The sequence below is a fragment of the Oryctolagus cuniculus genome, chromosome 6 (assembly GCF_051225735.1).
Source record: "Oryctolagus cuniculus isolate XC-2025 breed Fujian yellow rabbit chromosome 6, ASM5122573v1, whole genome shotgun sequence".
NCBI lineage: Eukaryota > Metazoa > Chordata > Mammalia > Lagomorpha > Leporidae > Oryctolagus > Oryctolagus cuniculus.
The window spans coordinates 117,368,428-117,386,700 of record NC_142872.1 but is presented as its reverse complement, the minus strand read 5'-3'; the positions used below and the strand labels follow the sequence as shown (position 1 = coordinate 117,386,700).

Sequence of the window (18,273 nt, the reverse complement as noted above, 5' to 3'; positions counted from 1 at the left end):
GAGAAGTCTTTTTGGAGTGATCAGGGAAGGTTTAATACAGAAAAGTAGCCTTGAAAGATGTGTAAGATTCCATAGAGTAGAAACAATGTAGAGACGTAAGAATCCCAACCATGTGGACAGCCTTAATTAGACACCAGTGATAGCTTAGGACCTAAAACTGCCTGCTCCTGTTCAGGCAACAGTGATTGAGGGCCAACAATGCGATAGGAACTCCAGCAGCAGGAACTTCAGCTTCCATGTCCTCTCATGAGAAGGGAGGCAAAGTATTGGGTATAGATTCAGGCTATGTTTCCATTGGCCTAAAATGGTAAAGCAGAACTTCAAATAAAATAAAAAATTATCATAAATTAGCTTATTTTCAGACAACTCAGTGGTAACTGTTATCAATCACAATTTGCCTAATTAAATCTAGGACTTTACTAATGGAGTATTTCATTGTTTGTTTATTATTTAAATTTACTTACTTATTTCTTCAAAAAAGTTGCCCCTGCGCACTACCAATGATAGGAAAGGATTAAGATTACAGAAAAAGTAAAATACTTATTATAGGCAAAGAATACTGACTATAATGACAAGTGGACTGTTGAGTCTTAAAAATACACATTTTACTAAATTTTTGTATAACAGAATATTTTATTAAATTTTTGTGTAACAAAAATTTCTAACAGTTATTGATCAAGAAAGCTTTTCCAGAAAACATCAATAATTCATTATATATATATATATATGATTAAATTAGATCTCCTCTTAGAAGTTAGATTTAAAATTTTCTGGTAGCACTAATCATGCTTACAATGCATGTTGATATTCAATATTTGAAGGTTTCCTATGACTATTCTTTGTAATGTATTTGTTTGAGATAATAAAATATGTATGGTTTCTCTAAACACAGTAGTAGGTTGGGCCAGGTCATATTAGCTACTAAAAGTCAATTATGTACATATTTTCCCAACTGTATGTTTAATAACATAGATTGTTTGATTTTTGCTTGCATAATGTTTGTTGGCTTAAAATCAATCATTATAAAATACATAAACCATGTAAAATGGTAAAGGCTGCAAATCAGGTGTTTCTCCAGAATCCCACCCTAACTGCCCTGCTCCAAGTAGTTTTGATAAAGGTTTTCAGGCAAAGCACTGCTTAAAGGTGGTATACTCCTTTTAAACATAACAAAAACCAGCTACTTAACAGAATCCAATGACTTTGATTAAGTAACTTAAACCATTTATATTTTCAATAATGGATCAATTAGTCTTTTCTTTCATACATTTCTACAACATTTTGCTAACCATATGGCCTATCGTTTACAAAATTTCATATTTTTCAAACTAAACTGCAATCAAAATTTTTGTTCATTTTGTAGGAAAAAATCAGCATTATCATTTAACCCTAAAAGTTTAAAAAGTAATGAATGATGAATTGTTCTGAGATATTTACATCTCTTTTTTTTTTTTCTTTTGGACAGGCAGAGTTAGACAGTGAGAGAGAGAGAGAGAGAGAGAGGAAGGTCTTCCTTTATCCATTGGTTCACCCCCCCAAATGGCTGCTACGTCTGGCGCACTGCACCAATCTGAAGCAGGAGCTAGGTGCTTCCTCCTGGTCTCCCATGCGGGTGCAGGGCCCAAGTACTTGGGCCATCCTCCACTGCCTTCCTGGGCCACAGCAGAGAGCTGGACTGGAAGAGGAGCAACCGGGGCAGAACCGGCACCCCAACTGGGACTAGAACCTGGTGTGCCGACGCCACAGGTGGAGGATTAGCCAAGTGAGCCGCGGCGCCGTCCTACATCTCATTAGTTAGTTACTAGAAAACATAATAATAATATCTGCAAGAGAGGTGTAGCAAAAATATATCGTAATCTGAAAAAATTTTTGCAATTGCTTTATTTAGAAAACATGGTAGTACATTGCTTTCCCTAAAAGAAGTTGCATAAATTATTACCCATATCTATATGGCATGAACACTAGCATTCCATTACATAGCTAGCACAGACATACATATTCAATCATGACACATTTTTCCAGTGAGGTCAAACAAGACCTTAGAATTTTTCTCAATTCACTAATTCAGGTTGTCACTAGTAGATTATAAGATTTAACTGGTATTTTGAACTTAGAAATACTGGAGTGGGCCGGCGCCGCAGCTCAATAGACTAATCCTCCACCTGCAGCGCCAGCACACCGGGTTCTAGTCCCGGTCGGGGCGCTGGATTCTGTCCCGGTCGCTCCTCTTCCAGTCCAGCTCTCTGCTGTGGCCCAGGAGTGCAGTGGAGGATGGCCCAAGTGCTTGGGCCCTGCACCCGCATGGGAGACCAGGAGAAGCACCTGGCTCCTGGCTTTGGATCAGCAGGGTGCGCCGGCCGCAGCAGCCACTGGGGGGTGAACCAATGGCAAAGGAAAACCTTTCTCTCTGTCTCTCTCTCTCTCACTGTCCACTCTGCCTGTCCAAAAAAAAAAAAAAAAAAAAAAAGAAAGAAAGAAATACTGGAGTGCAAAATAACCTGCATGTATGTGATCCAGAGATTCATAATTGTCTCCAAATGACTAGAAAATGGTGATAAAAAGGTTTTGAAAATTCTTTAAGAAAAAAGCTTTTTTTCCTTTTCTATCCTACCATATTTATAATGTCTACATTGTCCTTGCCTTTTTTTGGTCATAATTTCATAACTTACATGTTGATAGATTAATTATGAAAACATTTGGGCTTTATCAATAGAGGTACAAAAATCTATTGTTTGAGAACTCATTCATGCTGTGTCTTGCTTTGTCTTTTATTTTTACATCTGCTATTCCTTTAATCAAGTGTGTGTATATTTTCAGAAAGAAACAAAACAAAATAAAGCAAAAGAGTCACGCCATGTAGTTGTGAACAATAATTTAAGGCAGCTATTTTAAGAGAAGCAGTTCATGATGTTTCTTCTAAATAAAAAAAAGACATCCTTAATTGTTAAGTTACCAATTGACTCAAATGAAAGTGTAAGCACAATGGACATTTCTGAAATCTTTCCAAAATAAGTAAAGCTTTACATTATACATTATCCTTTTAGTTCTGCCATTGTACTGATTTTATGGCTATAACCTTGTGTTGTAAGCTTCTAAGTAAATCAACCAGTGCAATAAAAATCACATCACCCTAGAAAAGAGAGGAGTGAATGCACAGCTAATATCCTGCCTTAAGCAAAGTGAAGTAGGCTTGGAGCATGTGCAAAGGAGACAACTAATCTATATCCATGTGGAGTGTGGTAAATGATGAGCTTTATCTACAAAAAACAACATTTCAGAAAGAAATTAACCATCAGGTGTGGGTGTGCAATTAACTCCAGACGGTAGAAGCCAGCTCTTTCCTGAGGAATATTCATTAACTCCTTTAATTAAAAAGTATTCATAGTTGCATAATTTAGGAGAGCTTTCATATACTTCAAAAGATTCTTGACAGTCTGTGAGTTGCACAATTTTTTAAAAGAAACTATTTTCTGTTGGTATCAATTAACTGTTGAGAAGCAGATTTACATCTCTAATTTCTGAAGAAACAAGGGTGCAATACACATTTAGGACAAACCACAATACTACCTTTGGAGACATTTGCAATATTATTGAACATTTCATTCATTCATTCATTCATCCAGTCAGAAAAATATATATGTATTCAGTGCTTATGTTAAGAACTATCCCAGGAAATTTAAGTATACCAGTTAACAAGAAGAGATGATGGTCCCTATCCTAAAAATACTCACAACCAAACAGGGAGACAAGTTAGTTGAACTAGTTATTTGAAGCTTTCCAAGTGGTGAAGAAAGTGTGCAGACAGAACTAAGGAGGCATGGGAGACTGGGTATGATAAAATAATGAACCCACAAAGATGTCTACATCTTAATCCCCAGATCCTGGGAATATGTTACTTACATGGTAAAAAAGAAGTTTCAGATATAATTAAATTAAGAGTGTTGGGATGGAGAGCTTAGTCGGTTGCCCAAGTGGTCCTAATGTAATCAGAAAGAAACAGTAGATTCAGTATCAGAGAAGTGAGGTAAGAAGGAGACGTCCTGGGGAAAGATACAAAGTTGTCGCACTGCTGGCTTGGAAATGGAGGGTGGGGCCGGGAGTCAAGGAATGAAGGTAGCCCTGGAAATTCTTCCAGATCCTCCAGAATGAATACAACCCTGCCTGCCAAGACCTTGAGTTTTATGCCCAAAAGATCCATTTTAGATTTCAATCACCCAAAACTGTTAAATACTAAATCTGTGCTTTCAAGACATGAATTTGGTGGCAATTTATTACCAAAGCAATAGGCAACTTGAATACATGGGTTGGTGATTTGGTGGATGGGAAGGCGATTTGGAGGGGTGAGAACTTGTTTAGACATCAGGGTCAACAACGGCAGATCATGTCTAATTTCTTCATCCTTGAACATGTAAATATAAATCATTGTGCCCATGATTTAGCAGATAAATAAGACTATTTCAAAAAGCGTAAGAAGTCTTTACTCACTGGAAAAGGACATAAATTAATATAGGAAGGAAAGGAAGAATGTGATGTGTGAGTCAAGACCACCCCTGGTGGTCATTCCCCCAATGATAAGAACACAAGTTGGAGAGTAGGCGGTAAAAGCGGAACTGGGCCAGCGCCGCGGCTCACTACGCTAATCCTCTGCCTTGAGGCACCGGCACACCAGGTTCTAGTCCTGGTCGGGGTGCTGTATTCTGTCCCAGTTGCCCCTCTTCCAAGCCAGCTCTCTGCTGTGGCCCAGGAGTGCAGTGGAGGATGGCCCAAGTACTTGGGCCCTGCATCCACATGGGAGACCAGGATAAGCACCTGGCTCCTGCCTTCGGATCAGCCATTGGAGGGTAAACCAACGGTAAAAGGAAGACCTTTCTCTCTGTCTCTCTCTCTCACTGTCCACTCTGCCTGTCAAAAAAAAAAAAAAAAAAAAAAAAGCGGAACTGGAGCATCATAACTCTAAAACCAATGTAGAGACAGGGGGCCTCTTGGCTTTAGCACAGATGAGTGAAATGTTTTGGGATCCAAACTACCAAAAATAGTAAAAAAAAGAAAGATATTTCCACAAGTAGAATCATTTTTATTTTGATTCAGAGAAATAACATGATTTCTGTCTTTTATTTAGCTTGTTTTGTATATTTTGGTTATGCTATTATGTGCTCAACTCCAAATCTTTCCCCTTTAAAAAGATTGTTGAGGAAAGGGACTTCTTTTTTTTTTCTTCCACCTTACTCACTTGCTTAGTCAGTTTATGACATCACTTTGGTCACTTCCAGATCTATTCTGTATCCACCCAGAATCCACTGGATGGTCTCACTTTGAGTTTACCGTCCTCCACTCTAAACTCATCTTCCCTTTCAGCCACCCCGTTGGGTTCCCTGTCATTCCCCGTATGAGAGCTTCAAAACTTCAGAATCGTTTGTCTCATAGCAGAGAAAATCAATACGAAAGTCACACTAATTCATTCTGAACATGATCAAGGACAGAATCAGCCACTTCTGTGACTGAAGTGAAAATGTAAAGATAATGAAACTGAGAGTTGCAGGTTTCAGTAATTAAATTGGGAGATTAAATCAATCATGAGAGCAGTAAACATAATAATATATAATGGTATATAAAGCATCAGGAAAAGAGAGCAGGATAGTGTTACTAAACAGGAGAGAGAAAAAAGGACCAAGGGTATTTAGAAGTATCACAAGAGGGGAGAGGAGGAGAATGGCAGAAGAAATATTCTGATCAATGACACCAAGCTGCTACAAAAGGCTACAGATGCCAAAGAGTTTCATAAGGACACAGCAAAGGTGGCCTTACCCATTAGCTGCTGTCCAGTGCAAAGTATGTGTAGGGATGCAGAACTTAGAACTCCTTGAATAGGTTCTTGGTAGAGCAGGCCAGTAAGATGTTCAAGAAATTTTCATTAAGTAAGTATTATACCAGAAATACATAAATATCTTCAAGAGCACATCACAAGAAAGTAAATGTGCTACAAGACGTTAGAAAAGAGAAGCTGACATGTGAGCTTCATTAGTGTTTGTGTAGAAAAATACAGTTACTCATATATTTCTAGACCACTCTATTCTATTCTACATGCTATATTATTATTTAGAACATATTACATGTTGTAACATAACAAATGTTATGATGTGTGTTTTGTTCCTTACATAAACATGTTACATATTATTTATCCATTTTATTGTAATTTTGGTTGTTTCCAGTTTAGCCTGGATTATAAGCAACATTCTTATAAAGGATCTTGTATGTATTTCCAGGAACAAATACTTAGAGATGTCATTTGTATTGTCTTCAGAAGTGCAAAAATTAATATGATTAAATTTTTTAAGTTTAAATGGAATTAGAATCTGTTTTTCTTTGCCTTGTTTTTCCTCCCAAAAGTATGTTTAAAAGATTAATACAATGTTCAGTATTATATATATTATAAACTCAGATGTATAAATATGTGATGATTTATATACACCTGCGACTTATGTTAGACATACAGGTATTTATGATGTTTGTTTAGTCACAAACTACAGTGTTTCTGTGTGTGTGTGTGAGAGAGAGAGAGAGAGAGAAAGAGAGAAAGGGTGAGAGAGAGAAAAAGAATGAACAAGCACATTCTCAACTTCTGTTTCACTTCCCAAGCGCTCCCAATAGTGAGGGTTGAGCCAGGAAAATCCTGGAGCTGGGAATTCAGTTTAGCTCTCCCAGATGAGTGGCAGAGACCCAACTTCTTGAGCCATCACTTGGGGGTTTGTTGAGCCTCTTAATTGTGTGTTTATTCTCCATTTTTGTTTCTGTCTTTAAATATTTTCTCCTTTCTACTTGTATTACATTCATTTTGTATTATCTTTTTATATAGGTAATTAAATAAGTATTTTAGCCTTCATTCCTAATATATGCAGTTCAGTATGCAAAATTTCCAGAAGTACTGATTTAGCTGCACCATTTTAAGTTTTGATATGCACCATTTTACTTATATTTTTCCCCTGTGAGTATGATTTCTTCTTTGAACAACAGAGCTTTGCAAAGAGTATTTCCTGATATCCAAATTTATCAGGGATATTGAGTTATCTTTCTGTTATAAATTTCTTTCTGGTAAAGACTTTCAGCTTAATGGTGTGTCAATCCGAAACCTGCCTTTTTAATTTCCATTTTTGAAAGGCACTGAAATGTGCATTCTGGCACAATACATAGTCACAGAGACAATAATGGTCAGAAGGTCTCTCCCAGTTTTCCACCTGAGAACACAGCAACCCAAGTCTGGCATCCAACTGAATCCTCAACCAAAGACAAGAATGCTTGCCAGTTATTGAGAATAGTCTCCCCTTTTCCCAGATCTTTAACCACATGCTTCTGAATCATGCTCACATCCATTGTAGCACATTTTTTTAAATAAGAAAATTCTCTTGGCTCTTTCTCTTAATAGTGATGCTTATATCATATACCATTAGAATCTCTTAAATTTAGTAATGATTTAATCATTTTATTAAAGACAATTATTGGATATCATTAATTCTACCATCTGGTTTTAATTGAATCATCTGACCAGGGGAGGGAAGGAGAGAAGGAGAAGAGGAAGAGAGAGAGGGATATTCCATCTACTGTTTCACTCTTCGAATGCCCACAATAACCAGAGCTGGTCCACCCAGAAACTAGGGGCCAGCAACTCCATCAGGGTCTCCTGCATGGGTGGCAAGGATCCCAAGTATTTGAGTCATCACATGCTGCCGCCCAGGGTGTGCATTAACAGAAAGCTGGAATCGAAAGTGGAGGTGAGACTTAATCCTAGTTACTCCCAAAGGCATGTTAATCTGCCCTCCCTTGCTAGCTCTCTCCAACTCTCTCTCTCTCTCTCTCTCTCTCTCTCTCTCTCGCTTCCATTTCCTCAAAATTGGTCATCTATTAACTTCTTGTCCCTAGTAATGAAGCCAAAAGAGAAAAAAGTCACAAATTATGTGAGAAACAATAAATAAAATTAGAGCCAACCAAAAAAAGAGAAACAGTTAAGGCTTAAGAAGTAGGGCAATAATCTGGCATTCTTTTCATAAATAATACATTTTAACTGATTTCCCATTATTTAAAAAATTTTAATGTTTAAGGTGGAAATACTAATTACTTGGATTTGATCATTACACATTGTGTACTTGTATCAACTTTTCACACTTTACCTCATAAATATGTTTAATTATTTTATATCTACTTTTAAAAGAGGAAAAAAATCAAAATTAAAAAACTATCCACTTTATCCTAACCTTCAGCATAGAATTATTTACTCAAACTTGTGACCTAATAACAGAATTATGTAATGTGCTCTTTTGTTCTTTTATAAGTTATGTCATTTCTTTAGCTCCATGCTTTAGAAAATCACTTATTTTGAAATATATATTTAAAGTAATAGATATCATTATACTTGCAATACATTTTTAGAAAGTCAAATGAATTTGAGATTAAAATTATTTCAAGAACATTCAAAATGAAAAGGAAAACAAGGACTGGTGGTGTGGTGTAGTTAGTTAAGCTGCAACTTGCAATGCTGGCATCCCATATCCACCAGTTTGAGTCTCAGCTGCTCAACTTCCAATCCAGCTTCCTGCTAATTCACTTGAGAAGGCAGTGAAAGACAGGGCAAGAGCTTGGGTCTCTACCACTCATGTGGGAGAATCAGATGGAGTTACAGGCTCTTGGCTTTGGCCTGGACTAACCCTACCTATTCTGGTTTAGGGAATGAATAGTGAACCAGTAGATGGAAGACTCTTCCTCCCTCTCTCTCTCTCTCTCTATCTCTCTGCAATTCAAATAAGTGAATAAATAAATCTTTAAAAAATTTTTTAAATGAAAAGCACATTTCTCAATAGATACAATAAAACAATTTGTATTTCCACCTAATTAGAATTTTCTAAATATATATCATATCATGTAAAACAAATGAAGAGAATTTATTACCATTATATTAAACAAAAGCCACAATTGTGCACTATTTAACAATTTCTAAGATTTTAATCGTAGTACATATCAAAAGGTAAATATGCAGATTTATCCAAATTCAACTCTTTTATCATTTAGTTTCCATATTAATATAATGCTTTTCACTCACATTTTAAAGTAGTTTATCATTTCTTTCTGTCCTTAATTTTTTTTTATACTGAGACAAAGTCATGTCAACTCATGAGTCTCAACAGAAGGATAATTAAATTTCTAGAGAATAAACATTGACCTGGATAATTTATCAGGCACCTCCACATTAAACCATTTGTTTGTATTACCCAAATATGTAATTGTTTTAAATCAGTGGTTTTTTGAGGAGGTGGAAATCCAAAATCAAAACGATGATATTTGAGGGAAAATTCTGATCACATTAAAACAAATATAATATCATAAACTTCATTTTGTATTTGAGTATTTAAGTAAATAAAAAGAGGAAGAAGAAAGAGAAAGAAAAAAGAAAAGGAAGAACAGGAAGAAGGAGGAGATGTAGGACAGGGTAAACAGAGGAGAAAAGAGAAAGAGGAAGCAGAGGAGGAGGGGAGGGAAGAGCAAACAGGAGGAGGAGTAAAAGAGGAGGAGAGAAGTAAGAAAAGAAAAGAAGGAAGAGGGAGAGCGGAGGAGGCAGCAGACACAGAAGGGAGAAGGACTGAAAAGGAGAAAGAAGGGGGAGGGAGGAAGAGGAGAAATAGAGGAACAGGACAGAGGAGGGGGAAGACAGGGAGAAGACTTTACTCTCTGGTCTGTATTCAAGACAGAACCCTTTGACTTCCCTTTTCCTTAAAGCTAACTCACCATTGCAGTTGCCATTGGAGAGAGAATTGAGCAACGTATTTTGTTCACACTGAAATGAAAACATATAAAGAAAAGTAAATATTGTAAAAATTCATTTATGTCTGAGAAATTAGCATATCTTTCTTTTCTCCATAAAGAATAATAAAAAACTCTACTAATTATGTTCACTGTCTTGTTCTCAGAATGATGTTACACAACAAGCTTTGATATAATAAAATTATTATTATTTCTAAGTATAACCATATACTAGTAAATAATTTATGTCATCAAGTCAGAGCATCTTTTTTTAGAACATTTTCTGCAAGACTAAATTTGTTTTGATTTGAGACAGAAATTAAACATTTGTACATGTTTCTCATATAACATATCCAATCAGAAATTTACATTAAATATACTCATACTCAGCTGGAGAGCCCTTGATCATATATTTCATATTACACAAAAGAGAACCATTTATCTCCAGCTCTATGAAAATGCCTGAGAAATATTTCTGACTTACAGAAATGCTAGAGATGTAAATGGCTCTGCCTCGGAAGATTCCTGACGTCATAAATAAGAGTGCCAATTGCTAAATCAACAACAGGAGTCACTGTGCACTTACTCTCTACGTAGGATCTCTGTCCTTAATGTGTTATACTATGGGAATTAATGGTAAAACTAGTATTCAAACAGTATGTTATACTTTGTATGTAGATGTGGGTGCAATCTGTTGAAATCTTCACTTAGTATTAACCAAGTTGATCTTCTGTATATAAAGATAATTAAAAATGAATCTTAATGAAGAATGGGATTGGAGAGTGATTAGGAGATGAGATGGTTTGCAGGTGGGAAGGTGGTTATGGGGGGAAAAACCGCTATAATCCAAAAGTTGTACTTTCAAAATTTATATTTATTAAATAAAAGTTAAAAAAAGAAAATGTTTCTAGAAAAGACCCGGGAGGCACAGGCAGTCAAAGCCAAAATCAACTATTGGGATTGCATCAAATTGAGAAGTTTCTGTACTGCAAAAGAAACAGTCAGGAGAGTGAAGAGACAACCGACAGAATGGGAAAAAATATTTGCAAACTATGCAACAGATAAAGGGTTAATAACCAGAATCTACAAAGAGATCAAGAAACTCCACAAAAACAAAACCAACAACCCACTTAAGAGATGGGCCAAGGACCTCAATAGACATTTTTCAAAAGAGGAAATCCAAATGGCCAACAGGCACATGAAAAAATGTTCAAGGTCATTAGCAATCAGGGAAATGCAAATCAAAACCACAATGAGGTTTCACCTCACCCCGGTTAGAATGGCTCACATGCAGAAATCTACCAACAACAGATGCTGGCGAGGATGTGGGGAAAAAGGGACACTAACCCACTGTTGGTGGGAATGCAAACTGGTCAAGCCACTATGGAAGTCAGTCTGGAGATTCCTCAGAAACCTGAAGACAACCCTACCGTTCGACCCAGCCATCCCACTCCTTGGAATTTACCCAAAGGAGTTTAAATTGGCAAACAAAAAAGCGGTCTGCACCCCAATGTTTATTGCAGCTCAATTCACAATAGCTAAGACCTGGAACCAACCTAAATGCCCATCAACGGTAGACTGGATAAAGAAATTATGGGATATGTACTCTTTAGAATACTATACCACAGTAAGAAACAACGAAATCCAGTCATTTGCAACAAAATGGAGGAATCTGGAACACATCATGCTGAGTGAAATAAGCCAGTCCCAAAGGGACAAATACCATATGTTCTCCCTGATCGGTGACAACTGACTGAACACCAAAAAGGAAACCTCCTGAAGTGAAATGGACACTATGGGAAACGGTGACTTGATCAGCATAGCCCTGACTGTTAATGAACAACTTAATACATTATCCCTCTTAGTAGTTTTTTTGTCTGTTCTACTTAATATGACTGGTTTAATTCTGTAATTAATACACAGTTATTCTTAAGTGTTGAAAATTAACTGAAATGTGATCACTGTTAAACATAAGAGTAGGAATAAGAGGGGGAAGAGATGTATAATTTGGGACATGCTCAAGCTGACTTGCCCCAAATGGTAGTTAGAAACATACCAGGGGATTCCAATTCAATTCCATCAAGGTGGCATGTACCAATGCCATCTCACTAGTCCAAGTGATCAATTTCAGTTCAGAATTGATCATAATGAAAGGACTAAGAGTGAAAGGGAGCACATAAACAAGTCTAGTACCTGCTAACACTAACCAATAGAATAAATAAAGGGGAGAGTGATCCAACATGGGAAGTGAGATACTCAGCAGACTCATAGAATGGCAGATGTCCTAAACAGCACTCTGGCCTCAGAATCAGCCCTAAAGGCATTCCGATCTGGCTGAAAAGCCCATGAGAGTATTTCAGGCATGGAAAGCCAAGACATTCTGGCAAAAAGATCTCTGTGAGTGAGATCCCAGTGGAAAGAACAGGTCTTCAAAGAAGGAGGTACCTTTCTCTGAAGGGAGGAGAGAACCTCCACTTTGACTATGACCTTGTCTAAACAAGATAAGAGTCGGAGAACTCAGAGGGCTTCCATAGCCTTGGAAACTCATGACTGGAGCATAGGGAGACTACTGATGCCATAGACAGGAGTGTCAATTGGTAAAGTCAACAACAGGAGTCACTGTGCACTTACTCCTCATGTAGGATCTCTGTCCTTAATGTGCTGTGCATTGAGATTTAATGCTATAACGAGTACTCAAACAGTATATTTCACTTTGTGTTTCTATGGGGGTGCAAACTGTTGAAATCTTTACTTAATGTATACTAAACTGATCTTCTGTAAAAAAAAAAAAAGAAATTATCAATTCCCAACTTGACTCTCACTGGGATTAAACATGACAATAGGTCTGATCTGATTTCATCATCATTTAAAAAAAATCATCTATTATTTTTCACTTTATGTTTCTGTGTGGGAGCAAACTGTTGAAATCCTTACTTAATGTATACTAAGCTGATCTTCTGTATATTAAGATAATCAAAAATGAATCTTGATGTGAATGGAAGGGGAGAGGGAGTGGGAAAGGGGAGGGTTGTGGGTGGGAGGGACGGTATGGGGGGAAGCCATTGTAATCCATAAGTCGTACTTTGGAAATTTATATTCATTAAATAAAAGTTTAAAAAAAAAAAGAAAATGGCTCTGTATCTCAGTTAAGCTTCTCTGATCATCACTGATAACCTCTGACAAGATCAGATGCTGTCTACTTCTCAAATAATGGATCATTATTTTTGTTAATGATGATGATAATGATAGTAACTGACATTTCCTCTGAATTCATGGTGCATCATGGACTTTATATTACCATGGAATCCCCAGAACAATCCTATGAAGATATTGACCTCATTTGCTGCAGCAGGGACTTAAACATTAGAAATGTTAGGTAATAACATGTTAAGTCACAAAGCTAGTAAGGGCATAGGCCACAACCAAAGCATTTGCCTTTCTAATCTCAAACCTTGTGTTCCTGGCCACTGCATTTAATGCTTCTCTTGTGAAATCAGTTTTCATCAAATGGTGGCCTAGGAAACTTCTATTTTCTCTTCTTCATGGGCAAAGGTGCAGCTTACATAGTTTAAGACTGGCTCTTACAGTTACTAGCTGCACCATTTCCACTGGGTTATTTTACATTTCTAAGTCTCAATCTTCCTTCTATGTCACATTAAGACACTGTCACTGACATTGTGGGACTGGTGATGATTAAGTTAGGCAGCCTAATTAAAAAGATTAGCCCCTTAGAAACACTCAACAAATGTGAGTTTGCCTTCCCTCCTCTTAAATATATTTCATCTGACATCTCCTAGACAGAATAATTTCCTATAATTTATATAGACACTTCACACAACTCCACACACCTTAAGTGTGGGCTGCACACAGGGACTCATTTCCAAAAACTACCATGTGAAAATGGAGAAAATAGAGCAATTGTGCAGTGGAGAAAGCTAGCAAACACTACCTCAAGGTGCTCAATATTTCCACAAACAAGAATAGTCCAAGTTCATAATATTTATTCTTTTTAAAGCACATTTATATAAAGAGAACAGATTTCATGTATTTCATATCTACAATTTTAAGCACTTAAAATTGTATATACTTCTCACCCTCCCTCTCTCCATCCTTCTTCCTTTCTTTGTTTTTCTTCCCTTTAATTTTTGACACAACACACTTTCAATGTACTTTAGAGTCACAGGCTTAATTGTCCACTAAGTAAAGAATTCAACAAGTAGAAAATAGAAACACGACTGTTACACAGGAGTATAGACAAGAGCTATCAAATATCAAATAATCAAATAACAAGATGTCAATTTCAGTAATACATGTTACATGTTTGTACTCTATATTGGCTACCACAAATCAAAGAAAAATATAGGTATTTGTCTTTTTGAGTTGGGCACTCTTGATATAATGAGAAGGGTATAATGAGCTCTATAATGTCCTTAAAAGTAAATACCTGAATAATGCTACTATAAATTGTCAGAGTTGTCAAACAATTTGAAATCCATTTTGGAAAACAGAACGAAAGTTCCTCAAAAAATTGAAAATAGAACTACCATGTGATCCAGCAATCTCCCTACTGGGTATACATGCAAGGGAAATAAAATCAGTATGCCAAAGAGCCACTTGCACTCTAATGTTTCTTGCAGCAAAATGCACAATAGCCAACAAATGGAAGGTTGATGTACAATGTAATACTTTATCCATTTTAGTATTTTTTTTTTTGTTCTAGTACCATTGGTTGAACTCTGTAATTAACACACAATTATTCTTAGGTGTTTAAATTTGAACTCAAAAGTGATCCCTGTTAGGAATTTGGAAAACATTATGCTGAGTGAAATAAGCCAATCCCAAAGGGACAAATACCACTTGTTCTCCTTGATAGGTGACAACTAACTGAGCACCAAAAAGGAAACCTGTTAAAGTGAAATGAACACTATGAGAAACGGTGACTTGATCAGCCCTCACCCTGACTGTTGATGAGCAACTTGATATGTTATCCCTCTTAGTATTTTTTTTTGTTTGTTCTACTTAATACTTTTGGTTGAATACTGTAATCAATACACAATTCTTCTTAAGTGCTGAAACTTAACTGAAAAGTGATCACTGTTAAATATAAGAGTGGGAATAAGAGAGGGAAGAGATGTGCAATTCGGGACATGCTCAAGCTGACCTACCTCAAACAGTAGAGTTAGAAACATACCAGGGGATTCCAATTCAATCCCATCAAGGTGGCATGTACCAATGCCATCTCACTAGTCCCAGTGATCAATTTCTGTTCACAATTGATCGTAATGATAGGACTAAGAACCAAAGGGATCACATAAACAAGACTAGTGTCTGCAAATACTAGCTGATAGAATAAAAAAGGGAGAGAATGATCCAACATGGGAAGTGAGATACACAGCAGACCCATAGAATGGCAGATGTCCTAAACAGCACTCTGGCCTCAGAATCAGCCCTTAAGGCATGCGGATTTGGCTGAAAAGCCCATGAGAGTATTTCAGGCATGGAAAGCCAAGACACTCTGGAAAAAAAAAAAAAAAAAACCACCTAAATGAAAGATCTCCGCGAGTGAGATCCCAGTGGAAAGAACAGGTCATCAAAGAAGGAGGTACCTTTCTCTGAAGGGAGGAGAGAACTTCCACTTTGACCATGGCCTTGTCTAAATATGATCAGAGTCGGTGAACTCAGGGGGCTTCCATAGCCTTGGCAGCTCATGACAAGAGCCTAGGGTGATTACTGAGGCCATAAACAAGAGTGTCAATTTGTTAAGTCAACAACAGGAGTCACTGTGCACTTACTCCTCATGTAGGATCTCTGTCCTTAGTGTGCTGTACATTGAGACTTAATGCTATAACTAGTACTCAAACAGTATTTTTTACTTTATGTTTCTGTGTGGGAGCAAACTGTTGAAATCTTTACTTAATGTATGCTAAACTGATCTTCTGTATATAAGGAGAAAAGAAAATGAATCTTGATGTCAATGGAAGGGGAGAGGGTGTAGGAAAGGGGAGGGTTGCAGGTGGGAGGGACGTTATGGGGGGGGAAGCCATTGTAATCCATATTCTGTACTTTGGAAATTTATATTCATTAAATAAAAGCTAAAAAAATAAAAAAATAAAAAAAATAAAGAAAGAAAGTGTGGTACGTATACACATTCAAATAAACATGGATAGAACTGGAGGCCAATTTGTTAAGTGAAATAAGCTAAGCACAGAAAAAGACAAGTATCACATGATCTTCATATCTGGAATCCAAAAAAAGTTGATCTCATAGAAGTTGAGAATGTAAGAGTGATTATCAGAGGCTGGGGGAGAAAGGGGAAAGAAGGGATAGAGAAGGCTGTTTAATGGTTTGAGTTGTACTTAGGAGAAAGTTTTGATGTTCTATTACACAATAATGCTATAAGGTGAGTATAGATAGTGATAATATACTACTATTTCTTTATTAAAAATAGAAGAAAGGATTTTGAATAGTTTCACCATAAAGAAACATTAAATATCTATATTACACAGTGTTTTCATATGTTGACACATCACATGATACCCCATAAATATGTACAATTTTTATGTGTTAATTTTTTTAAAAAAATTAAAAGACAAATTTGGGAAACTGTCATAGTCAAGAGGCACATAGGAGCTGTACAAGTAAATGGAACATGATGTATATGATATCCTGGAACGAAAAAAATGACATTAGGTAAAACTGAAAAAAAATGAGTGAATCACAAACTTTCACTCATGGTAACAAAACTAATTTGGAAGTTGTAACAAATATGCCACACTAGTACAAGATGATGATAATAAGGGGCCTGGGTGTGATGCATGTAGGCTCTTTATATTATCTCTCAATTTTTCCATAAATTGAAACTTTCAAAAAATAAAATGGATTTATAAAAATATACCTTGCTGAACAAGAAAAAATTGGGGGTAAATAACAAATCAATTCTTTTCTTCAGAAGAGGAGCCACAAAATGGTGATTAATATTATTTTGTGAGTATCTGTAGTCTATAAATAATATGTAGGACTCCATCAAACATTAGTATCCTAAGAGCTCCTAACTTTTGTATTATGGCTTATATTGCCACAGTATAACAAAACTATAGATCTTTTACAGTTTGTGCTTTGGAATATTTTAAACGACCCTTCCATCACCAGTGCCTGTTGAAAATACATCTGTCAGAGTAGAGAAGACACGGGTATCAGCCAAGTACAGTGGTTCAAGACAGCATACTCAGCATAATGGCAGCAGGAAAAGATGCAGTTGAGATCCACTGATGCAGACTCATTATCTAAAACTGAACTTGGAATAAATGCATAAGCTTTAAACCAAGAAACAAATATCCTTGACAGATAGCACATGACAATAACAGGAGATGCAGTTCCAGACAGCCCATTTAACCTTTTTATATGAAGGTTTATCCCCAGTTCCTCAGACAGCAGCTTTCCAGATGGCCATCTGAATCTTTGATATATCCTTTAAAATTTATGGCATGTACATAATGTTTGCATTGTTCTCATCTAGTAGAACTCAGTCTTAACAGATCCTTTTTTTAGCAGCAGAAAGTTCAGAGTTAAATAATACCCTTTGCTGTCATTACCTATCCATAACTTGAATTCAAGCAATTCTATTTGATTATTAGATTCACATTTCTAAACTTCCGTGAAGACAGAGTCATAAATGGGATATCTCCTCACTGGAGATGCTGTTTAAGAGGTTTATTTCTGATTAGACATGCTACAAAATCAGCACATGCTAATTTTCAACTCCTGAAAATAAGTTGGAGTAAACTTAATCTTGCAGGGCAACATTCTAAAGAAAAACTATTAATTATCAATAAATGATTAGCTAAAAGAATTTTGCAGTAAACCTAATAAAGGCCATACAGTAATATATAATTTCAAGAAGTAAATTTGCATCTTTGAAAAAAAAGACAACAAACTTCTTGCAATTTAATTAGTTGGAACTTTGAACAAATCCTGTTAGGCATGGTAGCTTTTTAGTTTAACATTAGTCCACGAGAACCCACATAACATAATATGGCTTAGGACTGCCATAATATTTAACATGAATTTGTGAAAGAAATAGGCCTAGTATTTACCTGAACAACTAAAAATATACTTCCCCCTTTGGCAACAGAGCAAATTCTTCTCAACCCAAATCTATCGGTGGTGATTCCCAGTACTGTGCTGAAAATCAAACCCTAAGAAGTTCAAGGAGGAATTAAGAGAGGTCCAGTGATAGATATAGTCAAGGGCCAGTGTCATGCTTGCAACCTTTGCACTTGCACATGGCCTCGTGCTTAGAAAGGTCTCCAATTTGGTTTAATGCTGTGCTGTCATCAACTTGAAACTACCAATAACTTTTAAAAAGGGGTCTAACATTTCACTTTGCCTGGATCCCTGCCAATTATTTATATGATCCTAGACGCAAGACTTCCATGATATGGATCATGGTGAGACCCAAAAGCAGCAGTGTGAAGCTGTAAGAGGCAG

At 36.5% G+C, this 18,273-nt stretch overlaps 1 protein-coding gene across 1 annotated transcript in view; it reads right to left on the bottom strand.

Annotated features, from left to right (window-relative positions):
* The window catches only part of SLC26A7 (solute carrier family 26 member 7), a 141,322-nt gene that overhangs the window by 12,325 nt on the left and 110,724 nt on the right, over positions 1 to 18,273 (bottom strand). Inside the window, 1 exon segment of the mRNA NM_001195763.2 lies at positions 9,772 to 9,820. Within this exon segment, the coding sequence (NP_001182692.2) occupies positions 9,772 to 9,820 (49 nt within the window).